Source organism: Siniperca chuatsi, linkage group LG5 (genome assembly GCF_020085105.1).
Source record: "Siniperca chuatsi isolate FFG_IHB_CAS linkage group LG5, ASM2008510v1, whole genome shotgun sequence".
In the NCBI taxonomy this organism is placed as follows: domain Eukaryota; kingdom Metazoa; phylum Chordata; class Actinopteri; order Centrarchiformes; family Sinipercidae; genus Siniperca; species Siniperca chuatsi.
Window position 1 is genome coordinate 28,055,773 of NC_058046.1, and position 27,068 is coordinate 28,082,840.

A 27,068-nucleotide genomic window follows, 5' to 3' on the forward strand; every position below is an offset into this window, starting at 1 on the left:
TGGAAACAAAAGATAAAAGAGAAACGATTGTTCCAGAAAGACAAGGCCCATCACCAGTCGCTGAATATGTGTTACGATGTTTATGATTCTTTTTCCTTGTGCACACAGTGAAATCAAAAGGGAGCCCTTTTGTGTGTGTGTGTGTGTGTGTGTGTGTGTGTGTGTGTGTGTGTGTGTGTGCAGGATTCACATTGTGCATAACACAAAATGCAATATGCTCTGCCAGTCTTATTTTGTAGTTATAGAATAACCACAAATAAGGATAACAGCAATGAAGGGAACACTTGCACATGCTTAGAGCTCTCCACTTATCAAATCCCCAAGGATCTCAATCCATTTTCCAACAGTAGCGCAGCCCCAACACAAACTACACTCAAGTTGCAACCCACGACAGCTGAGTGGTGAAACCTCTGCAAAAGGTCTGCAATTGACAAAGAACTGCCAGTATGTATTGACTACATGCTGGTTGAAAAAAATAATTGACTGTATAAAGAAGTAGACTATTTAAAAAAGGTCCCAACCAGTATAACCTAAATATCATTTTAGAAAAAGCAGTGATTATTTTACTTATTTTAATGCACGTCATGGTTGCCATTCTGAGAATTAATGTTTCATTAAGGATACATCGCAGATTGAAAAGGGATGTTTTGGGGCATGTTTGCTTGATTGACAGGTTTCTCAGCCTATCACTGTCAGCCTTCACTAAACAGGCCTGATCACTGCAAGCCATGAACCGAAATCAACACTTCAAAGTGTCCTTTGAGAAAGGAAGAAATGCCTTAGTTTTCCTACCCAATGGCTAAATCCATTACACTTGCACACTTGTAGGCCTTTCTTGAAGTCCAAAGCACTTAGGGGCTGCCCAATTCTGCCATTAATCAATTTGTAACGCATAAATATACAAGCTTTTGGTGCTGAAAGCAAAATAGCCCCGGTAATAATGATTAATGATGTTTTCTGGTGCATGTTGTTTTCAAATCAAGCAACATAGACCTATTCGCTGCAGTGGAACGCCAACATCACGTAAAACATTTCAGCCAAAAGGTGACAGAATTTAAAAAGAATTATTTCCATGAGTTCCCCCCCCCAAAAAATACAATTTTTACTGTGAATTACTGATTCGCGTGGCCTCCACCCTTCACCCCTTTTTATCACCACGTCTTGGCAGATTGGGTATCGCAGAAGATTCTCAGTTTCCCCAAAGTGAATGTAGTAAAAACCTGATACTCCATTATAAGCTTTCATATGATCAGTGACTCAGCAGTATGCACAGTACATAGTAAGTACAGCACAAAAAAATTACAGGTTGGCACCTATTTCACCAATATACAGATTTTACTTTGTCCAGAGACTCTCATCTACACTCAATTAATGCTTCAAGCCCAGATCTTACATCCAAAATACTGACAGAGTGAAGAGTGGTGTGCACATTCAGTCAAGGGACAGATAATACACCTGGAATAAGCTGATAAAAAAAACACACAAGCTGCCTTTTCACCATTTCCTGTGGTGTGACCAAATGTGACAAAAAAAAATCTGTGTTGAGCTAAATGTTTCCTTTGAGTCCACAACAACTGTTGAAAAGGTAGCCACAGATGAATGGATTATTCTCAGCATTCTGCACCATTACCACAACAATCATTGCCCACTTACACATGTAATGGTAATATAACCTCCAAACACGGTCAAGGCATTATGTTCACATCCAGTCCGTTCAAAAAGTGAACACTGCTACGTATGTGCTTTGGTGCTCGCAAAAATGTTCCAATCAGTCCTGTGTACAGTTGCCAGTGCATACACAATCCATGACATACAAGCAGGATGCTGCCAGGGACTTACTGGGCATTGGTTGAATCCATACTGTACTCCTCTTGATACCTACGCAGCACACATGGACACAGATAGGCATAGGTTAGGAGAGTGTGGGGTAAGGGGAGGAGAGGGGAAAGAGCAAGAAAAGGATGCCACTCAGGATGCCACTGCAGTTTATTTGCATTCACTTGATTGCATTCACATTTGATTCAGGGAGAATCTGAACACAGTTTGTGCAGCAAGAAGGTCCAAGATGGGATCTGATACTATGTTAGCTAGTTGATATTCCTTTTGGAATATCAGTAAAAACTAGCACATGTAAAATACTCAGCATGTTGGTTAAATCCATTTTGAATGGATCAGAAAGTCGCATCAGATCCTGTGTTTGAGCAGCTGCTTCTTACTGCACAGTTGGAGGCCTACTGGAAAGACTTTTCCACCAAGGTTTCATTGAGTCACCTTCAAACTCCTCATACAAGTAAATAAAAAAAATAAAAAACACAGTGGAAATGACTGCATCTGAGCGTGATGGGAAATGCTAAATGTATTTCTGAGCTACTAATTCACAGGGCACATGCAAGGCAAACAACAAGTTTATCAAAAACAATGCGTCAGTTGACTAAAGAACAGATGGGACACTTAATGCAAACCACAGGGGATTAGTGGACACACCCTCTTGGTCAGTCTCATAGGTTGCCATACTGAGATGACCATGGAGAAAAGGGAAGTGTGTGACACTGAGGAAACTGACAGACAGAGAGACCTACCCAGATATTGATTTTAATGACTGACAAATGGACAAATCTGACACAGTTTGATTTGATGCAGAACAAATTGACTTGTGCACTTTATGGCTATGACTTCCTTTGGAAACCAATTACTGTGGCTGAACCATAGAGTTTGAGTAATTTGTTCTGTGACAAGGAATCAAATAGTATGGGGTTTTTTTTTCACACATTTTTTTATTGTGCACACATTCATGTCAAATATTCAAAATTGAAAAGAAAAACCAGTAATTACACAGGAACAGGTAACACAGCACAACACGGACTTCTTTACTGAGTCAGAAGCCCACGAAGCCACTGTGATTCAGACAGTAGACTTTTATCACAGTGGACCATCTAACTTGGTGTAACTAATAACATTAATTATGGCTGCCTTCCCTTTAGGTGCTCCAGTTCAAGAGGCGATGTACTCATCCACCATTTGGGATGGTTTACGGAGACACACCAATGAAATGGAGCCACCATTAATGTTAGTAGTTACATTTATGCCTTTCCAGCTATGACAGGTCAAATGTCTGCTGTGAAAAAGGTCTAGTAAATGCAACAGAAAACTCAAGTGACCTTATAGACAACAGAGCTTTTGTACCAATGGTTCTTGTTTTGTGCATTATCCTCTAGAAAATGTCTTACTCTGTACTGAATAAAATAAAAATCAGTCTTGATTCAGTAAAGGTTACTGATTTTATCTTTAGACCAGTATCGTTAATAGCCCATTTGATTGCAAATGTCTTATGCCAATCAGAAATTGTGGTTGGTTTGTTTGAGATTCATTTTAACGACATACTCAAGTCTGAAAATGTTAATGGCCTGAACGGGGTTTTAAAATTAACTGCCATTAAATTTAGGTCTGGCATTACTAACATGAGACACAACATTCATTCAGATTGATATTAATTAAATGACTGCATAGTAGATTCTTTTTTCACTCTGTTTTGATCCAAAAATCAATTAGTTTTGATGCATATTGTTCCAAAGCTACGACTCATTTTGTCCTTTTCATATGTATTATCTGCACACCCCCATACAGTTCAGTTGGTCTGATTAATAAAGAAATTACATTGTACTGTTTTGTAGCTGTGTAATATAATTGAAAGATATTACTGCGTGCATTGAGCCCCTTAAATTTCAATGTCATCTGCAGTAATATCTTCCAATGCTTAAAACCATTGTAAAGTGAATTATCAATTCATTTAGTATTATGTCTGTTGGGTTTTATACTGTTCTTGTCATTTAAAAATGTGTGCCTATACTACAAGTCTAGTGAGTAAGATGCTTTCAATGTCCCATGCGAAGCACATCTCAAAATAAGAATTTCAGCAAAAGTAGATGGATAAAAATATCATTTAGATTGATATCCCTTTGAAGTCTGTAAATGATCAAAGCCTCTGTCTGTTGGTCAAAAGTGTGAAGAAGAAAAGCTAAAAGAATCTGTGTTGTAAAAAGGTCATTTTGTGGCAGTTTAGGCATAGCTGAAAAGTCCCTGACACACAGAGTCTTCCCATTTACGCCTTTTGAAATGGAGTGTCCATTAAACCCAGGAAGTAGCTAGGCCACAAGAGAGGACCTGTCTCATTCCAGTAATTAATCAAGAACCATTTGCCATCCCAACAACAGAGCACAGTCGAATATCATTCACTAGAGATTCTTGTCTATAAGTGACCTTGAATGAACTGAAAATCATTTCTGTACGGTTTTAGAGTTTCACATTTTCAATTCAGTTTAATATTCTACTCATTTCACTTCCTTTTAGACCTGTAGTGCATATAACAAACAGATACAAGATACACAATAGATGGATTGCCGGGCATTTTGGAAATTTTCTGACAACAGCGAAGTTGAACTGCATTGAAGTACATGCAACAGACTGATGCACTGTATGTGGCAGAGCAGTAAGTCACTTATTTTCTAGCTATTTGGCTGGTACACTGATAGTCTTTTGTGCAATGAGTATCACTGGACAAAACCAGTGTGATTCACTAGGTGCCCCAACTGCCCCTTAAAACATTATTCAAAAGATGAACTAAAGCAATTAATGTAACAACAAGATCAACTCCTCTGCTGTGATTGTCCATTTGGTGGTTAGTTGACAACACTTTAATGAGCAATAAAGACGGTATCTGGCTGCTAAGAGCTTTAGCAGTATAGAAGCTGACAAATAGAGGCTCCCTTTGCCTCCATTAGCTTACACAACTGATAGTCAACACACTGACTGTTCCTTCCTCTGTTTTGCTATCATAAAGAAAGAAATTTAAAAAATCTAATATTAATGCAGTTAGCATCATGCTGCCCTTCATGTCTTACTCCATTATGATAAAATGCATACAGTGAAGCAGCAAATTGATTCTCACCTCTTCGCAGCAGATCTGGAATCAGGTCTGAGCTGAGCTACTGAGACAACAAGTGCAAAATGACCATCACTTTCAAAGTATGCTTTCAGTTACATTCACTGAGAACTGCCTCAAGGACTGCCTGATAGAAACACACATACCCCATCTCTGCAGTCATTTCAAGGACAAATGGGATTTGTAGTTTTCAATCTGTTTACCTGCATCAGGAATTTTTCCTCATATACTACAGTTCCCATACTGTTCCTCACATGCCACAGAGGTAGCTCAAGTTCTCCTCTCCAAAAATATGACTAGTCGGTTCTAGCACAGTAACTTAACACCTGGTTAAGAAGGAAACACTAACAGCAGCAATTCCCATTACATACAGTGCAGCCGGAAGGTATTCACAGCGCTTCACTTTTTCTACATTTTGTTATGTTACAGCCTTATTCCAAAACAGATTAAAGTCATTATTTTCCTCAAAATTCTACAAACAATACTCCATGATGATAATGTGAAAGAAGTTTGTTTGAAATCTTTGCAAAATAATTAGAAATAAAAAACGATATGTACCATATGTACATAAGTATTCACAGCGTTTGCCATGATGCTCAAAATTGAGCTCCTTTACCTTTATTTGTCAGATATTTAATTCACTGGACAGGCTGCAAACACATTCCCTGTCTGGGGAATGTGCACATTTTTTTTTTTTTTTTTTTTTTTTTTTTTTAACTTCTCTGCATTGAACAGATCCCCTTTTTTCAAAGTGATCATTTTATCTATTTAAAATAAATAAAATAAACAGTTTCTCCATAGAATTTCCAGAAATGTTACTATAATCATGTACATATTGATAGAAAAGGTGCTCGTGATGTGTGCACCCCTAAGCAGGTGCAGGTTACTGATGGAGTTTGTAGTGTGTACAAGTAATTCGTCATGAAAAAAATATGGACTCGATGATAACAGCATTCTAGAGTGCTCTCTACCAAGCATATCATCCAATCAGAGCGCTGTCCTCCATTTCCTTGCAAACTCAGATTTCGAAGGTCTGTGCTACTCTACACTCTGCACAGCCTGGGTTATGAGCTTTTTCTGGAGCACAGCTCAGAATAAGTTCAGCTGACATCCAGAGCAGACAGTGACAGCTCTTGAGTTTGGCAGCTTCGTTTGAATGATCTCACATTCTTCAGGCCTTTTGCTATAATCGATTATCTGCTAACTAATGCTCTTAAGAATCAGGAGAAGGCAAGTAAGATGATGGATGTGATCGACGATTTGGCCTATGTATGTACACAAGTGCTACATGCATATACACGTGTTATGTACAACACACAGCCAGGCACACACACACAGTATTTCGGTGTTAGAGACTTTATTAAAGGCCACTTGCATGCTTTTAGTTGTATCCTCCTGCTATCTGAAGTCCTTTTAAAAGTTCCTTTTGTTTAGGGGCATGCACAGCAACCAGGGCACTCGTTATTTTCGAGTTTCAACTCTCAAATCAACTGCAGAGAGATTTCATCCTCCTGGTCTAATGAACAATAATGATGGACAACATGGAATATACCCCAAGGACCACATTAAAACCCCTCATTAAACCTCGGGTACTCCAATCAAAATGAAAGCGTAATTGTTCAGCGAAAGCAGGGCGCTATAAATAAATGTAAGACAAACGGGAGGAGGACACATACTTCAGCAGTCTGTGCAATACTTTGTTTTTGTGAAATGCTGTACAATCATTTACAACCACAGTGTAATTGAGCAGCAATGAATTTGAAAAGAAATGTGAAGAAGTAATCAGTTGGAAAACTGATTGATAAACAAAAAAAAAACAAAAAAAATGTGAACATACATGTTTTTTGTTTTTTTTTTAAAATGGCTGATAAATCCCTCTGTGTCATTAAGAGAAAATACTAATGATAAAACCATGACACATAAAAAAACTTGGTGAATTAAGCAAGCAACCACAACAAGGCCAACATCCAACTCCAAAGAGAATAGTTGAGATTGTAAACAAGCAGAGGACAAGTGGTTTGCACAATAACACATCCTCTTAGTTGATTCCAGTGAGCTGCTTCTCTTTTACTACATCTACATTAATCTCAGTACTTTTTGAAACAGTGAGCATGTCCATTACTTTTCCGCTATTTCCCAACTGACTACTGCTTACACCTATAGACATTCTCATTTATCTGTTGCAGATTAATGAAGATCTATTACTCAAGGCAGCTTGTACTTTACCCTGATTGGGGGGAACCTCAACATTTGGATAAAGACTTTTTCATTTTTCACCCTTAAATGCAAAGTTATTGTATAATACGCAGAATATACTGCATTGTTTGAAGAGGATAACTGCATCAAAGTGTCTGCAGTGGGATAACAAAAAGGCGTGTGGGAGTAGAGGAACCTAAATAAGACAAAAGTCGGCTTTGGTGCACAGAAGAATTCACAATTAAACTGATTTAAGGGTTTTTGGAAAAAATCGGTCTGGAACCTCAGCTTACTAAAAAGGGAAATGTATAGAAAATTGTCTTTGAAGTATCAAAAATTAAGTTTCAGTGAACTCCAGTTACGGTTCCCATAGCGGCACAGTTCACAGGCCATAAACCTCAATCAGAGAACTGCAGTTCCACTAAACCATTATCTTTTTGGTCAGTACTAATGTTCATAAGAATACTGTAGATCTTATTTACCAGCGCTGACAACAAACACCTTTAAATATGACCACTTTCCTGCAGAGCAATTGCAGGTATTTGTTCCGATTCTTTCTATAAACCTACACTAATTCATTCTTCTGCTTGATCTAGCAGGTCACTGTCTAAAGCACATATCATGTACCCATTATAGCTTGGCTTCATATCCTTCAGAGCACCTTTGTTGCATGATATCTCCCTATGTGTCCCAGCCTTTCCTAATCCATTTAACTTGTCAATTAAAGGATAAATGCAAAAATATAAAAATGAATGAGAATTAATTCATGAATCAATCAAAGCATCAAAAATGGACAATATCAAAGTCTTCTGTGTAGCTTTGATACTGAGGAGGGGTTGCTGAATTCACAAGACTTTACGATAAAAACTCCAGAAAATGTAGTATTGTAGTAGTAATGTAAAGTATTACAAACTTGTGCTAAAAAAAGTGCTTTAGACTGACTGACATGTAAGCTCTGTCGAAGTCTCAGTGTTGCTCAAACGTCAGCAAATGGTATAAAGTCTATGCTGCATATCAGTCAATCAAAAGTCCTGCTTTTTATCAAGTTGTTACTCTGTTGGTCTATATCCAGTAAAAAAATCTAATCATCGTGTGTAATATACTGGTGTAGCCTTATTGAGAATACAACTAACAGTTCCCACTGCGCTCTAAAATTCAGATTCATTGCACATCAACAGGCCAAACAAAGTGCCCATTTTCCAAACAGATTTTTCACTGAGAGGCAATGTGGTGGCGAGGCTGGATGAAGCCAAAATAAATCTGCAGGAGTCTATCTGTTTTGACCACATCCTGTGTTTAAAAGATGCTCAATCCCTCTGTTCTCGAAGATCCTCCAAGTCTCATTTAGTCTCTTTACTGCCTACAGTATTTAGATGTCAACACTGTATAGACAATCCTATATACACAAAAACACAAAAGGGATTCCCTGGTGCTGTAAATTATGCAGAAATAGATCAATTCTTTATAGGCCGTGTCGTACGACGGGCCAGGTTATTGATTTGGTCACTCCTCCCTCCACATCCTCTCATTCTCGAGCCAGCTGGACACAAATCCCACGCTGATCACATTTCACAACCTAGACAGCTCTCTGATTCCTGACAACATCCTGCCAGCCTGCAGGGGACATACCGGAGCTCTGTGTGGACTTTAGAAATAAAATAACAAGTCATTTCTGAAGGAGTAAAGTAATGTGACAGGTCCAAGTCAAATGTTTATTCATTCATTTAAGATATAAGAACTTATTGCCAAGAGTGGCAACCTAACCATACTAAATGGTCCAAAACTGGTTGCCCAGGGCAACTGGCCAACTGATGCATTAGGTTTTACAGCCTCAGCCATTTGCAGATATTGTATATTAGATTCCCATGCAAACAGTCTGGCATTGCAATACAGCCACAGTCAACTGATTGGCCGCCAATCTGTTCTTCTTCCGGCCTGTTCAGACCAGCCGTCAGCTGAGTGAGATGTTGATCGCTGCGACGGCTCTGCAGTCATCACTACAACAGTACACCAGCAACACCGCGAGCTTCATCATCTCCATCACTGTCATCATCATCACACATATTATAGCACACAGTCACTGCTGTCTTTGCCCGCCTCATCATCATACTTGCATTGATGTCAGTATCTTCCCTATACACTGTTTTCATAATCACCATCTGAATTCTTGCTAGTTTTTGATAGCAGTGATGTCCAGCTGCCCCATTCATAAATGCTTTAAACCTGTCTTCATCATCGCTGTGATCACATCTATCGTTGCAATTATTAGTAGAATTTAGTGTTTTTTCTGCTCTATTATCAAGCTCACCATATACATTCAACACATTCATCTATACATCCTAGTAGTTGACAGGTGATAATAGCTAACAGAAAGCAGATTGTTCTGTCATCAAAAGCTCAAACCTACATTCATCATTAGCGCTGACATAAACATCAAAGTCGTCAGTCAAGTACAGATAACTCAATATCATCTTCACTGTAGCCATCATCATTTTTTGCATCCTTAGCTGAACAACTACAGCGTTTGCAATTCTTGTTAGTGTTATGAAAACACATCGAGAGCACATCGCTCCGAGCTAGGCTGTCATCTCAAACCCATGATCATTATAATCAAAAACATCAGAAAGTTTAGAAGGATGAACAACATTTGAGAAGTGCCACCTTTGCATACTTAAAAAAAATAAAATAAAATGAAAAGAGATAGAAAGATGATCTTCAATCAGAATCTGAAATATTTTATTGATCCCCGAGGGGAAACTCTTTAGAGCTACGGCGACAGGCAGCATGTACGTTGGCGCATGCGCACTGATGGATCAAGTGTCATATCAAGCCAATCCATCTGCATTCTCTGAATATGGGATAACACATCACGACATCCTTCCAGGTCTGTCATCCAAAATATACCTAAAATAGAGACATTTCGCCCCAGCTTTGCAGAGGTGTATGTATTTATCTTACAGGAAGATTGCATGGTTTCAGTTGCCTGACAAACGTTTAAAAAAGGTGCTGAAGTATTTGTGGTGGACTTGCAACACTGAAGATTTCTCAATGGGTATCTATTATTAATGGGAGAGTATGCATTTTATTAATATTTAACAAGACTTCAGAGTAGAGCCTCATGATTATGATTTAAGTGATAATCCCTTATAATTTGCCAGATTATTTCACTGTTTGCATTACATATAATGATCTTTACCATTTTTTGACAATATGGACATTGTGTATGGAATAGATGTGATTAAATGTTTTTCCCCATGTCACTGTTGTTATCAAACGTGAAAAAAACAAAAAACACAGATGTAACACACAATAAATGCTACAGCAAATGTTCCATGTTTCAGTGAAGTGAACCCAGATCACACCCACTAATGTCAAATAAATATTAACAAGAAAAATGTGTGCGGTAAATATTGAGAGACAGAACACACCGTACCACCAGCATATTGGCTGTGCAGCACAATCTTTCTGTTTTTGGTCAAACCAACCTCATATAACCTGCAGATAAGAGTGACAATCTGAGCTTTAATGGCAGTATTTCTGCAGATCTCAAGTTGTTTTGTCTCCCTGAAAGGAAAAGACATTTAGTTTCCCTCAGTTGTTATGGGTTCAACCCATCTCACACAGACCACAATCTAATTTGTCTACCAAATGGTAGGAGAGTGCCCTGATGTGGAGGTCTGCATGCACATTCTACTGATGGTGCAGACATGTGCTGAAATATAACACAGTCTTTTTTTTATCTAAATATGAAGGTATGTCAACATATTCCCCCTTGGTTTGCATTTTAATGTCATCCATCACTCTGGTTGTATTATGTCCAAAATAACTTAAGCTTTGAATGCAGTGGTATAATAAGATTTCTCCCAACCTTTAAGAACATCAGGACTCATAAAACTGTAATGGGAATGCAGCATCCACTGAATTATGTAATCACTACACTGCAGCCATTGAATCCCAGTGATGCTGAGAAAAAAAAAATATATTGACAGCAGAAGCGTTTGCATTGTGTTTATGTTTAACCCCAATGAGGAAAAATATAGCCTAAACAACAAGGTGCTTAACAATTCTGTCGCAATTCACATGTGAAAAGATTGAATGGTGATGGCACATTGATCACGGCGCAACTTCCGCCTAAGAATAATTGCGAGCTAAGTTATAGGAAGACTTTATGCACCATGCGCTCACAGCATCATGTTATTCCGCGGATGCTGCATGTGCTGCGTTCACAAACATGCGACTGTGGTGCAGATCTGCGGCAGCTACCTTTGGCCGGCATCGCTCCCAAAAGAGCCCGTGGTCCGGAGAGGGCTGGAGGGGTTGACCCAGGTGGGCACTGGGGTTTTCTGCACCTCGGTCTTGACGTCTGGGTCGATCTCCGAGGGCGAGGGCGTCAGCTTAGCGCCTGCCATGGCTCTCCGCTTCCCGAGTGCTACCTCCAGCACAGAGCCTGCCGATACGTTTTGTCCTCCTGGCGTCAGGAACAGGCTCGCTCAGCGACCGACGCCGCCGGAAAACCGCATCCCCGTCTCACTGGTGCTGCACGAAGGCGGAGGGAGAGCGTCTCCCTCCCTGCCGCATCACGGGGTCCTCAGACACACCGAGGAGCGCATCCGCTTGTCGCCTGGTTATCGAGCGCTCCTCCATAACTGATGGAGACGCGAGGTCCCCGCGCGTTTACGAGATTCGCACGTCGTCACGATCTAACGTCAACCGCTCGGCCAACCCAACGGGCTCAAAATGGCCAAATGTAATGATGCGCGATTCCTTTCGCTCGGACCGACGTGCCAATCATTCACCTTCATCATGTGCATCACCTGTATCGCCTGGTCTTCATTTCTATGGTTTCTGCAGATTTAGATGCTACTGAATTCCAAATTCTATCTTCATGAATGCACATTTATCTTCTCAATAATTAAAAAAAGGGTGCTGAATGGAAGATGGAATTATGTCAAATCAAGCCGTCCTCTCTACCTCATTATGCAGCCTCTTCCAACTATTGTTATCGTTTTGACTACAGACACGAAACCCCATAATGAGATTCCACAGACAAATGAGCAGGTGGCCTAGATAAAACACTCCATGGCATGAGCATGCTGCTTTGCATGGGAACACACCTTACACCTGGCGCACATGAGACATAATAATAGAATATCTGTCCGTTAATTTCAGCAAGCCAGAAAGTTAATAAGCTTTTTAAGAGACATGTCACATCTCTCCTCCTAAAAAATGTCCCCATTATTGATCCTGGGAAACACTAATAAATGAATGAAATATGGTGAATCCTTAGGTAAGTAAATCTTTACTGAGCAACAGGTTTCAAAACCAACTGGTATACTTTATAACTATAAAGTGAATTAAAACTGTAAAAGCAAAAGATATACAATGAAACATACAGACAATTGGATCAATCAACATGTAAAAATGTGTTTTGAGCTGATCTAGTTCCACAGCCTGTGGGCCACAAGAGCAAACACAAAATCGTCTTCAGTTAAACTGTCATTCATGAGCCATGGGTCATTTGTTTTCTAATCCATCTGACTTGCATGTGTGTGGAAAGTGGAAGATTCTGGAGCACCTTAATGAAACATGCAAACAGAAAACATCACACAGATTGGACCGTGAACAATTCCCCGTACGGGCCACACAGTTTCCCCCTATTTATTGATATTTATTCATACTTCTATTACTGCTGTGCAATATCTACTGTCTCATAATCATCTTAATAAGCTACACTTAACTTGACAGTACTCATTATTGCACTATTACCTATTACTTATATTATTACATTGTATTATACCGTGCATACTTATTAACCTCTAAATCCACTTTGGTACTTACACTTATTTTAGCTTTTATACTTATATCCACTTTGTACTTAATTTATCTTACCTGTATTATAGTGTATTATATTTTGTTTCACCTCAGGGATCAATAAAGTATTTCTGATTCTGAATACCTCCCGACTGTGTCTCCCCTGTTTGCTTTTACAAGCTATCAAAAGAGCACAAGCGTTTTTGAATTCTGAGATAAATCTCGGATTTAAAATCGTAACCTGACACGGATGAGGTATCCTTATTAGTAACCCTTCAGGTGATTTTCACATTATCAACCAGGAAGCTGGTTACAACGGGTCAGGTGCACAAGACAGGAGACAATGCATGGATGATCCTGATGTTTCGGCCTGTTTTTCAGTTGGTATCCTGTGACGAAGGACAACCCCTGGCGGCCACAATTTGTATGAACCAGTCAAATTATACAGTCCTTCCCATTCACCATAACATACCAGCTTTTACCATTACGTGGCAGACATTCAGAGCAGCTATTTCTAAAGATCAGTTCATATTTCTCATTTCCTGTTCACGATCAGGATCTACAGGCCTACTGACAGTCATGTGCTTACAGGATGCAGTTTATTTCTAATGTAGCCCGAGCAGCCACATGCGCTGAACTCCCATTAGTAATGCATTTAGGAAACACATTATACAATCCACATTCATTTACACATGGCATTTTGAGTTCAGCCTTCAGGAAACACATTCAATTATCTGTTGATAGTAACCTTGGGATTAGAGAGGTGGACCTGTGGAGAGACTGTTGCACATTTAATGCCCGACAGGAAAATTTGTGAGTTGAGAGAACAAAAAAATAAATTAAAAAAATCCGCCTTTTTTCGTAAACAGGTGGAATATATAAATATTTGACTAAACCCTGACTGTTCCAGTGGAGCAGCTTGGTGGTCCCTGGTATAAAACAGACTCTGGTTGTACTAATTAACCCCAAGTTGTCAGTATGTGTAACTATATGCCTATAAAAGCAATAATGTTATGTGTATGTACCATGTCAACCTCCTCTGTATAAAGAATGGTAAAAGTATTCTCCACCACCACTCCTAACATTAGCATAGCATTACCCAGCAGTTACAAATATAATGCATTTCATTTTTTCAACGAAAATATGCTGAACAATGTGGCATTATTTATCATGTAAAATAAAAATATCTGCTCGAGGAGACTGTCTGTCCCGTGCTTGTGGGCGTGTGGACTGGTTTCAGTTGAGTACAAGGAAATCAAAGTCATAAAAAATAAAAATAAAAAATTAATGGCTGGATTGAGGAAGAAAGATAACAAATGCCAGAGAATGATAGAGAAAGGGATGCGGATAAGTTCATCAGTAGTAGAGGTACAGATTTGAGCACAGAGACACTTGGTGGTGAAGTAGAAAACTGCAGATTGTGAGAGTCTGACCTCAAAACAGCAGCAGGGCAAAACACACTGTGCTACAAGAAACAGGCATCAGCCAGTGCTGACTTAATGTACTGTATATCTAATAACACAGATGGTAATATAGCCCTGGGTTTAATCTCCCGTGAGGTCATACTAATGCAGTACCCTTGAACAAGCTGCTCAATATGCTTCAGGTACATCACAAAAGCTGGAGGAACCTGCACCCCGACCAGAGGAAAATAAGACAAATTATGCTCTAATGAAGCAAAAAATAAGTGTAGAAAACCAAATTTAAAGCATTGATCATTCTCTGTTTCTAATTTTTCAGTTGGAAAAAACAAGACTAAAATCAGGGAATCACATGATTTTACATGATTCAAATTTACATTTATTAAAAGACTGTCTTGGTGTTGGTTGCCAGCTCATACTCGTTTGTGCCAGGCATGAATTCAGAATAGGCTGGTTAATATTTCTCATCTCCAATTCATTATTATGATCTTACAGGCCTATTGACAGGCATGTGCTTACAGGATGCAGTTTATTTCTATTGTAGCCGGAACTCTGAAATCACAGCAGCACGATTAGCCAACTGATTCACACTGGATATTTATACACATTGTTTTAGGTTCAGGCTGGATTTGGAGGGGGCAGCAAAATGCAGGGATATACGGTAAAACGCAGAAAGAGAGCTGCAGAGAAGCGTATTGGCTGAGTACTGGGTATAACTGGTAAAGCATTCCACTCTGAAATGCTTGGCACGCAGAACTTGAACGAATTCCAGATTCTGCAAGATGAGTACCTTCCAGCCACTGAGATGAAAAGGGGATCCGAAAAAAAGGAAACTGAGTTTTGGGAACAGAGCTGATAAATGCAACACCAGGCTGCGTCATAGTGCCGTCAAGTTGCAGGAAAAAAAAAAAAAAAAAAATACAGTTGAGGGCATTGCTCAAAAATATGTGATCATATTGTTGGATACAAATTCTATTACGATGAAACAACAAGATTTACTTAGTTATCGTTTATGGTATTTGCATAGGTTTGATAGAGAGAACTACATAGGAAAGTGACAGATTTCCTTTTCTTTGTGACTTTAATTTGTGAGCTTCATTCTGCCTGTGAGAAACCACCAAAGCCGTTGATGGGCCAGATAAATTTTAAAAGTCTTGGTGAGCAACCAGGCGTCCCTCTAAAAGCTCCATAATCATTGGGCGCGCCTCATCTTCATGTTCCGTGCTGCAGATGGGCGTCGAGAGCTGTGATGACGCTTCCTCTGTCAAAACATATTAAGGCAGTAAGCTGGCGCTGCTGTGGGCGAGCTGTCTGTCTGTGTGCACAGCATAGCCAGAGAGGAGGAAGAAGTCTAGCCGATGCCACTGGCAGGCTTACAAACAGGAGTGTGCACATGCACTCGAGCACTGCACACACTGGGATGCTGACTGCTGTTTTCCCAAAGGCGGCTTCATTCAAACAAGGTTCAACTACCCGTTTACTGGTCATAGCCTTATGTCCTCTTCCAAAAATGAAGATGGCTGTGGGAATGTTCACTTGAGTTCACGTGTGAAATGAGTTTGCCAGAGCCAATGGTTCATCCAAACTAAACAAATACCATCTAGTCTTCAAATTATCTGGTGGACCATTAAATAACTTCTGTCAATCTCTTATATGTCCCCTGAAAACATCAGAGTCCCTGTTGAAGAACGGAGAAATGCTATTTCAGCTTTTGCAGAAACATGTGCAGCATTTACTTACACTCTATGCCTCCAAATAAAAAACAGCTGAATATGACTTTTTTCAGATACAAGTACCATTTCCCTTTGAAACTTCTCTGATAATATGCTGGCACTTTTAATGGGTCACATTAAAAGACAAATAGGCCATGTTCAAAAGTTTCATGAATAAAACAACTGCTCCCAGCATGATGCTGCGCCAGAAAGCAGCGGCGTTGTTGTCCTCATTTGCATAAAATAGGACAATCAGCTGCTATTTGCCAGCTCGTGTATAGAGATATAGACAGAAGTTGTTTTTTTATGTTCTTTCTTTTATGTGACAGTATTTCATAGGCCCTTTCATTCAGCTACAACAACCAGATAAACTGTACTTGTACAGTAGGTCATACAGTTTAAGACCAGCAAAACACACATTTCAGCTAAATCAAGACATTATAATAACCAAAATCTCATATCTTATGTCACAACATTGATATTATGTACCAATACAGTAGTACACTGTATCCCAGCTCTACTCGCAATGAGCAAACAGTTGCAGCCGATTAGTTCAATGTAGTACTACTGTACTGTAATATTGTACATCCATATCTTAAAATTCCCTGAGCTATACAAAAAGGCATATAAACAATAATAAATTTAGAAATTAGGCATATTGTGTTATGCTCTGTATTTATAGCTTATTTTTATATTGAAAGCAGGAATGACTATTTAAATGAACGGAGCGATAATTGCTAGACAGGGTCTAAGTAAACAGACAGTAGAAGAAAAACAAAACATCACTTAACTGGCAGTCAGTTGTGTTATTTGAAAAGGCTGAACACTGGGCTCTCTACCAAAATAATGCTGCAAATCCGTGATCAGTGAACCACAGCGGCTATATCGATTATGAAACATTTTCGTGATAATCTCAAAAATCAAACTGGAAAATAAGTACAGCGCCAAAGATAGAATCATCTCCGAGCTTTTACATTGATGCAAATCAGAGACAGTAGTGAGTGATAATTAGTTGGTATGTAAGTGGATTATAATCAAGGCAAAAATTGTGCACATTTTTTTTTTTTAACTGTTTACAAAACCAAGTGAATATTTTACAATGCAAATGCAGCTTCAGTATTTAGGCCTTGCATATTTGATTGAATCTCTTTGAAGTAGTGGAAGGAAGAGTGTTCTGTGATTCCTGAATAATCCTCTGTGTGACGCTGTATGTCTCACACTCATCCACAACCCTGGAACCCCCCTCTACAATGCTGACAACCTTCTCCAAATGCCTCCATCATCACAGCTGTTTATTAAAATCTAACAAGCGAACTCCACCGATGCTAATTAAGTTGGCAAGACGCAGCATGGGGGCTAAACGGCAAATGCACCAGAGATTTCAAGGCACAAAGATGCAATGGCCCAGAAGAGAAACCAATTCTGAAGGGTAAAAGAAATCTTATTTTTCTCTGAGCAACACCCCCCCGATAATTCTGTCCTTGCATTCTACCTTTAATTGTCCGTCCCTTTTGAGCTATCCCTCTGAGGCTGGACGCTGAGCTACTGAAATGTTCTAAATGATTTCATATAAAGACCGCTTTCAGAGAGCTGCACGCTCATTCTTTTCAGCTTAAGCATGTTGTGCCACTTTCACTAATACCTCCACTGTGACAAGGGGAAATAAATCGGGGGGGTTGCTGAAATAGAACACTGTCCAAATTGAGCTTTTCAGGAATGCAATGCCTCAGCTCTCCCTCATTTCAACTTTTTACTTGTTCACATTCCAGTTTCTGCTCACTGGCTGCACAAATCCTTAGAGAACCTTTCCCCCATAGAATGCGACAAACCGGACAGAATGTGGACAACACGTTTGGGGCCTCTGCTTCATTGCGACAATAACAATAATCCTTAAAACCGACAGCATGTCAAAAGACACACAGCCACTCTGCTGCTGATGAGAACAAGTCTAGCGGCCCTTAAGTGTCGCCCACCCACTCTGTGCTGATGGTGGTGACTAATGCTACCTATGGTCTAAATTACAAGCTCTGGTTGCTAAACGGAACTGTGCATGTTACCAGTAAAAACACAACCTTTCAAGCACGTCAGACTTTTAGGCGAGATGACATTGGGGAACTGCGGGGTCACAACCAGAGATGTAAAATGTCCCATTATGTCTAAGTTGTTTTTTCTCCTTTAACTAAGATGTTATCATTACAAACTCGGACTACATTGAAATGTGGTGCAGAAATAGATCTTAATGCATGTCCACCCTCCGTGCAATTGACCATGCGCTTCATCCATTCCCCGACCAGCAAATTTCCAAATCATCGTTTAGCAGCCGTAACTATTTAGCTCTTCTACCTACGGTAGTAACCGAGCATTTCTTCCAAAAGGAAAGGAGCACATCATTAACCAAATACATTAGTTTGTGGGGTTACAGATTACATTAAAAACCCTGTGCTCTGTCCTGTTCTTTATTGGATTTGAGGAAGTTTACACTCAAGAAACCCCAGCCAACGGTACCCGAGATAAATCTACATTTGCCAAAACACATCAGTTAGTCCTCATTCTAAAAGCCTTGTAACGTTAAAAGTGAAAAGATACTGAAATTCTATTGCTGAAGTATTTAAGCTTAGCATCCAAACAGGGATATGTTAGAACAAAATTACTCTGATCTTACCACTGCAACTTTTCTTCAGAATGAGTGTCTCCGATGCAGCTTCATTTGCCTGGCAAGTAAGTAAATTAAATCATTCAAAACAGAAACTACTCGTGTCATTCGCCTGTAAGTTATTGTTTAATGCCGCTAATTACAACCTACCATGGTATCACCTAAAACTACTAGATGATTGGCTGACTGCCGCGTAATATTCTCATGATGAAACTGTTCATAAAGTCAGTCGTCTGGTCAGTTATAGTTGACTAATGTATGTAAACTTGCCACAATAGCATTATACCTACTATGTGTGTATATGAGAGAGAGAGAGCACATCAGTACTTTCCTTAAGAGTTTAAATATTTACCTTATGAAATAAAACCTTATGAAGTAATCTTGTTTTATTATTTTTCACATGCAGTTACACACTGCCAGTGTTCTGACAATTTATGCTGCCTTGTCTAAAAATTCTACCTTATGTTTCCAGCTGTGTAGCCTACATCCCATAAATATAGAACTCTCACAGTATTATGACGTCTTTATTTATGTTTTTTGATTACAAACAGGGGTCAGTGTACTGTAAGAATATGGGGAGCATGTTGAAATACTATATTATAATATCTCTAAGATTTCAGAGTTAATTCAGAGTAAAGTTAATTTCCAACACTGGTTACATGGATCATCAACTGGTGAGGATGCTGACTTTTTGCCTGGGACATGTGGCTTTCGCCTCAGACGTTTGGCACAAAACAGATATCAAGTGCATATTTAAGACTACTTTTATAAGATTATCAGTCAGCTGGAAACATTAAAGTGTCAGCTGTAGACAGCATTTTCAAAAAAACCCATGAAGTTAACGTTAGATTTATTAGCTAACTAGCTACAGCGCATAATCTGCCAGCAACATTTGTTGCCATCAACAGAAATTTGTATCATCACGATACGATTCCATTTATACCCGATAAAAAGATGATATTGAGCCAGCCTTACCATAAATTATTATTTTTTTTTTTTTAAAACCCACAAGAGGTAATATCTTTAGTGGTTTGTATTTTGTGACACTGCTCTCTGTTTATACAGGTATCTGATTAATATAAATTGTCATCCTAAATCTAAAATGAGCAGAAATTTGGAATTGAGTCTGCAGTTGAACATAGCCCGAGACCACTCAGACTGTTAGTCCTCCGTAACTTATTGGACCTAATCATCCTCATCATCATCATCATCATCATCATATCAGTGTCACTCATCACTCTTCTCGCTCTGGTCTTTTCCTTCTTTCCTCCTATCTGTCATCTACTTCATCCAATTTTCCCCCCATCCTCTGGGTTTTTGTGTTCCTTCTGCTCCTCATCTCCCTCTTTGACTTTGTTCTCTATCTTATCGTCAGCCTCCTAAACTCACTCAGATGGAAATCATCCAGGCATCAATTCCCAGCAGTCACTTCTGCCACAGAATCAGGGCACGCAAACAGATGCTGCCAGTATCAGTGCACAATTATTGTCTCAGGACAAGAGGCCTCCATGAGAAGCAACCCCACTCCTCATATCAAAACATGGGATTTTCTGATTTATTAGAAATATATCATCACAGGAAAACCTGTGGCTTCAGAAAATTCAAAATCAACAACTTGGTGTTATGAAATGTATCAGAATCAATCTAGAAATAGATGATTACCAATCTAAAAACAAGGCCTGTTTTGTGCTGCTGTAAAGCAGCCATATTGGAGATAAAGATTTTCACGGCAATATGAGTGAATGATCCATTTCTGAGACTAGCTGTTGCTTGACAGCAGAACATGCGTCAGTGCTGGGTCACCATTCCAAGTGCCACTATTTGACTCATAAGTAGTGTTAAGAGTTGATTTAGTAACCAATTAACACTTCTCACTCTGTTAACAGTACTCCCAGCAGAATCCTGCCTTGATCAGAGGAACCCCCCCAACAAGATTAGACACGCAGAGGAAAGATAGATGAAACCAATTTTCTCCCTGCTGCTCTGTGTTTTCAACCCTGTTGGCATGTATTAAATTGTTTGGTCCCCCCCCCCCCGGCTGACATTCTGAGAAATACACCTACGTACACACACTCCGATACATAATCAGACACTCACACAGTGTCCACACTCGGAGCACATACACGAACACCTGCACAGACAATGCTCTCACACACAGACCAATCGCTTGTCAGGCCAATGACTTCAGTGGGATTGCTCCTCTTCAGCACCCACACAGCCAAGCCGTCACTACGACCCCCTGACACCCAACCCTGGAGATAATGACAGCCCAGGAGGGAGATCCCCCTCCCCAGTACACCCACATCCACACCACAGACACAAAGAAATGAACGGAAATAAAAAAGGACTCACATACTCAGCACAGCAGCACAGAAGGGCATATTGCCTTAATACTATTGGAGTGACTCACAGTGAGAAACTTGCATTTGCCTACAGACATAAAAACACACCAATACATTACATTATTTTACGTTGTTGCAAAGGAAAATTCTGCTCTATTACAACCCGGGTCTTGTTTTCAAGTCAAATCAATTTTATTTATATGTATATAGCCCAATATCACAAATCACAATTTGCCTCAAGGAGCTTTACAATCTGTTGAGCATACAACATCCTCTATGCTTAGACCCTCGATTCGAATGAGGAAAAACTCCCCCCTCAAAAAAAAAACACTTTACAGTGACAAAAATGGAAGAAACCGCAAGAAGAGCAACAGAGGAGGGATCCCTGCAATAGATGTCGTGTGCACAGAATAGATTCACAACAGAAAGTCATAGTATATACAATTATGTTTTACAATCTACATTTTGTCATCCTAAGTGAAGAGTTTTCCTAGATTTGTTGAGATTTGGGGGAAATTAAAACATCACTCCATGAAGCAGGGTTAAGTAACAACAAATTCTCAGTTTAGCCAAATTCTAAACTATATATTTGTAGGGTTGTAAGTAGGGTTGGGTGATAATGACTGAGATTTTGCCATACTGTTTATGCCATTCCTTAAAGCGAGATGATTACCATGATAGGAAATAAGAAGAACTAGACGCTACAAAATGTTGTGCGTGTGTTTTTTATTAGTATTGCGGGCGATGCTGCAAATCAATGAGCAGAACTGCTTTGCATGAATAGAGGATTTTTTTTAATGATTTTTACATCAATATCAAGAAGTACCTTGATTTGTCAGGTATTTAATTTGCTGGATTAGAGCATTTGTGTCTTGTTATTTTACCTATAACAGTTTCTCAATTGATTTTGCAGAAAATTCACTATATCACAATATTGGAAAAAGTACATATACCATCATGAAGGACTTTATCTCTATCGCCCACTCCTTTTTGGAAGTGAAAACAAAAAGGTGAGTTAGTTTGCCTTCTGTAAACATATGGATTTGCAGAGCTGATGATGTTTATACACATATGCATTTTTCAGTGTAATGGGCAGTAGTAATAGGCATTTCCAGAGTGCATACCTTTATTTTCCCCATTTTAAATTATTTGGTTTTGATAACCAGACAAAACTGTCTTTACAACCGTTTTAAGCCTCTGACTGCTTTGTTTAGCGAGCTATAACAGCCTGAGTCTTTCAACCCGCTGCCTTTTACTCTCATAGCCCACTATGGCAGATGCAAGGAAACAGATGCAAAAGGCCATCAAGGCAGGGCTCTGGCTCTCTCTCTGGGGGTTCATTTGTTTTGAGGCTTTACACTCGACAAGGCATCAGCACAGAACATAATCAACATCACAAACCATGAGCATGCAGAAGATCATCAGCCAAGAAACAGTGCGTCCCCAAAGCCAAGTACCATCATCTGCTTCTGTTTCCACTCCAGAGCTCGGAAACTAGCAATTACAGAGCAGCACCGTGAGACGCTATCAATAATGGTGTTTTCTTCTTTTGCATCTTCATTAATTTCCTAACACACATTGTGCAGAGGTGTGTGTGATAAGCTGCAGTTTACAGCTGTTATTTGTTTTGAAGAAACAAAGGCTGCATTGTTTTTCATGGCAGGATCTGTGAATTACTGTATATAGCTCTGTGACAAGACCAAACGTGCGCACGCACGCACGCACACACACACACACACACACACACACACAGACGTGTGAATGCAAACATGCACACACTCAGGCATACATGTGTTGGTAGCCCAGCAACAAACCCTAATTACCCTTCACAATTGAATTGTGATCATCAACAATTCACAGGGGACCTACTGGACGATACATGCACAGAAAACACACACACACACACACAAATATCAAGCAGCCTGATTGCCATCTTCTAGCATTTCAAGGTCTATAGGACTCAGCATACATATAATAGTCTGTTAAAAGGTAAACCTGATGTTATTGTATGTTGACTATAATTAATATGTAGTGTAATCGATACTGCAAGTCAGTTTTGTTTAATTTGTCTTTGGCTCAAACTACTTGTTATCTTTTAAGTCGACAGTACTGATAAAACTGGCATGCAGCTAAAAAAAAAACAAAGCCATACAGAGAAATCACTGCATCCCTTGAGAAAGCACAGAAACCAGTGTGTGTGTGTGTGTGTGTGTGTGTGTGGGGTTGCAGCTCAAAATTTTATGTGTAGACAAAAGGCCTTGCATTGATATAAAACATACTGACAAGCTATTTACTGCAGGGAGCCGAGAACTGAGACAGAGGGCGAGTGAACAGAAAGCTAGAGAGACAGCGAGAAAGAGGATGGTGGCAAAACGGGATGTCATATTTACTCGGTCCTAAAGGCAACAGTCACGACTGATTAGAAATCAACCGTGTCTTATATGTCAAACATCCTCAGGCTACAGGCAGCTGCCGATATTAATGGATTACAACAGCAGTCTTAAGAAGAGCCTTTAACAGACATAGTGAAGTGGATTTGACAACGTGATAAAGTTCAAGTTATGAATCTCATGTTAACTTAAGAAAACTATAAAGCAGCGCTCTCTAATATTGAAGTGACTGCTGATCCTTTAGTGAGATGGCTTCATTTCAGCACAACGGAGAGCTCCACAGTACTCAGCCGTAGCTGAAGCTCGCCTAATTCTTCCCCTCCTGGGCACCAAACAGCATCTGTTGGTCTGCCTCCCCAACCGCAGAAATAATTGACTCCCAAACACTCCAGCGCTCTGGTGACTGTAACACCAGTCAAGGGCCTAGAGACGGCTATTTCACGCTCAGTTCAGACAAGATGAAACCGCAGTCTCAAACCAACTATAATCTGATTAAAACAAAAATCTCGTGAACACTTTTATGAAAGCCAAACACAGCATCAGTTTAGAAGCTTAGAACCAGAACACCTTTGACTTTTTTTTTCTAAACTGCACAATTAAAAAAAGGTCAAATTAATCATTGAAGAGGCAGAGAAACTAATTTCTCTGTTGACAGTAGTCCAAAAAAAAAAGGTCTGAGCAAGTGGCAGGACTCTTACTTTTTCCACAACAAAACCTCTCACTCCACTGTTTCTATTTCCATTGCTATATCCACCTACACATAAAATAGCTGAATACAAGTCCCGCCACATCTCTAGGGGGTTGTCGTGAGAAGTCATTCTGGGAAATGTAGGAAAATAGTAACTGAAGTAGATGAGGCAGCTGGAGGGAAAGTGGGTACAACAATATAAACTACAACACTCAGCACAAAGCAACCCCTGGAATGTGTGGAATATGATAAACTGTTGAAAACAGTGTTTCAAATATCCAGGGAGATTTGAACATAAAGCAGATGTATGCACGCACACATACACACACACCCTCTAGCAATATCCCTGGGTAGCCTTTCATATACTGTAGTACATAAACATAAACAGTGTTTTTTTTTTTAATGCTACCTGTCGTCATTCTGAAATGTCTGGTCCCCCAGCAGCAAGTCCCTGAAGCGATAGCGAGGTGGAAGAGGAGGCACCTCCGTATCCACCTCCGCGATCTTGAGAGCCGAGATGTCCAGAATAACGCCAGAGTTGCTGCTGTTGTTCCTCTGCAGGGTCTCAGTGGAGGGCCTGCAGGAAGAGACGGAGAGCAAAATCTGCTCATTGACATGCCAGCTTTTGCAGTGTTCTGCTAAAAGAGCCGGTCACATTACAACGGTGACATTTCAGCGCAATCTTTCAAGTTAACAGATATAAGAATAAGGCGCCTGAGATTGCTTGTATATACGGTGAATATAAGGCAATGATTGAAAAGTCTATTACCAGGGAGACTTAATGTTCTGGGAAATCTGTAGGCAGTTACAGGGTTGTATAATAAGTAAGAACAGACTGCCTCAGATGCCAATGTATCCAACAAATGTGCAAAGGAAACCACAGCAAGGAAATAAGGCACTTTTTTTTTTTATCTGTTCCATGAATACTGATTCCAAGTAAACATGGCATGCATTTATTGAGAATATCGTAGTGAGAACAACAGAGATTGTTTCCACTGTGGGTCATCTGAGAACTACAACACTTGAATGAAGACTCTAGCCGAACTCCTAAGCTGTTCTGTCTACAGTGTCAAACACAGCTGAGCAAACAGCTTAAAAACATACATGATTTGATTTGTGAAAGAAATGCTAAACCTGATTCTCTGAGTCAAAGCAAGTCATGCATGAAAGTCTGAACGCGATGACTTGATGTAACTGTTCCATTTCACACGAATCATGTATTATTAAAACAAAATAAACAAACATAATCACGTGCATTATTCAAAATGTCATTTTTCCACCATCAAAGTGGACATTTAAGAAATAGGCAGACAAATATGAAAATTCCACCCACCTACTTGTACTTGTGTGTGTGCATGTGTTTGTGTGTGTCTAGTGCATACAGTATTAGCTACATATTGGTGTGCGTGTATGCATGCGTGTTCCTACAACATCACTACAGTGTCACACGTAGGGGATCGAAGTGCTTCAGGAAATTACCTGTCACCATGGGAACTCGATGATCGCCGTGGAGGGCTCATGGCTGCCTCTTGTGGGGGGATTTTGAGGGACGAATAAGAGAGAGGGAGAAGAAAGTAGAGTTTAAACACACTTGTTAAAAATTCACCTCTTTAAGACTTAGCGAGGACGTGATATGATTACATTCACTGCCTGTGTAGCAGCTTAGCTCTTTAAACAGAGCGGGGTTAACCCGACACACTTTAAAAAGGAACTGTACAGTTTAATATTAATGTGTTCACTGTCTCACACATGCCCAATTGATAGTGTTTTATTATTTATAGTGTATATTCTGATAAAGTGGAAAGTAGCATTTCAGGTGGGTCAATCAGCTATTATATACCTATGTATTTATTGAAGGCACCCTAGAGTATAGGTTTTAATGTGTGATCCCCTTATCAAGGTGGCGTTAAACCCATTTTCTGTCCACAAAGCAACACAGGGAGAAGAAAATTATTTCACAAATAGGACACTGACATTTCTTCCACAACTAAAATGTTTGAAAGTATGTTTTTTTTTTTCAGGCTGAACATGATGAGCTTCATTCATGTGTGTGTGTGTTTCTACTTGAGAGAATCAATGTTAAGCTTATTTCATAGATTGCTTTACATGTCCACAATCACACAATTTATCTGTGTATCCTGTTGAGATAGCTTTGATTTCCCTCTAAAGCAAGAAGAAACAAGAAGTGGGTAATACAGAGCGGTGCCTTTGTGTGTGTGTGTGTGTGTGTGTGTGTGTGTGTGTGTGTGTGTGTGTGTGTGTGTGTGTGTGGTCAGCATAGTACAGTGTGGGCAGCCTTGAGTGGGCTAATAGCACCCAGAGACATGCTCTCCCTGATTAACAGTGAAAGCGCTGAGTGTGGTGGAGGGGAGAGGAAAGGAGAGGAAAGAAAAGGAAAACTAGAAATAAAGGAGATGAGTGCAGAAGCGTCTGCATCCTTTAACAGCTGACTTAATGGATGAGGCAAAGTGACCACAATAGTAGGGAACAGAGTTGCTCCCGGCAAGAGACTGTCTCCACTTAATGGAGAGAATACCATAAAGTCAGACCAAAGAAAGCATATGGAGCGAGAAAAAAATTGATGCAGGGCAGAAAAAGAAGGGTCTCTAAAAAACTAAGGACCCAGGAGAATAAAAACAGAATCAAAACTTACTTATATAAGGTCTGTGAAAATCTGCAGTCTTTCAAAATTATGTTTTACGGAAGGGTCAAGGACGGTAGATGTCACACTTACTGTGGATGAGATTACAATGCAGAGACCAGTTACCATCAGCAATATCTAAACATTATCCATGTTCTGACAATTAAACTTTTCATCAACAGAAAGAGTTTTACAGAAAGAATTTGTAATTTGGACAAGGGTTCATCTCTGAAACACAGTCATCATATTCAAATAAAAGTGTGTTAGTGACAACA

General features: G+C 39.6%; 1 protein-coding gene across 20 annotated transcripts in view; it reads right to left on the reverse strand.

Annotated features, from left to right (window-relative positions):
* Positions 1-27,068, reverse strand: part of kcnt1b (potassium sodium-activated channel subfamily T member 1b) — a 67,131-nt gene that overhangs the window by 37,674 nt on the left and 2,389 nt on the right. For 13 of the 20 annotated variants that reach the window (XM_044197764.1, XM_044197760.1, XM_044197775.1 and 10 more), the window contains exons 2-4: positions 25,632-25,680; positions 24,562-24,729; positions 1,840-1,878 (exon numbers count right to left, since the gene is read on the reverse strand). In XM_044197764.1, the coding sequence (XP_044053699.1) occupies positions 1,840-1,878; positions 24,562-24,729; positions 25,632-25,680 (256 nt within the window). Of the gene's footprint in view, positions 1-1,839; positions 1,879-11,398; positions 11,958-24,561; positions 24,730-25,631; positions 25,681-26,805; positions 26,886-27,068 lie in introns of those variants that run through there. The other 7 variants (XM_044197782.1, XM_044197781.1, XM_044197780.1 and 4 more) reach the window with 4 other exon arrangements.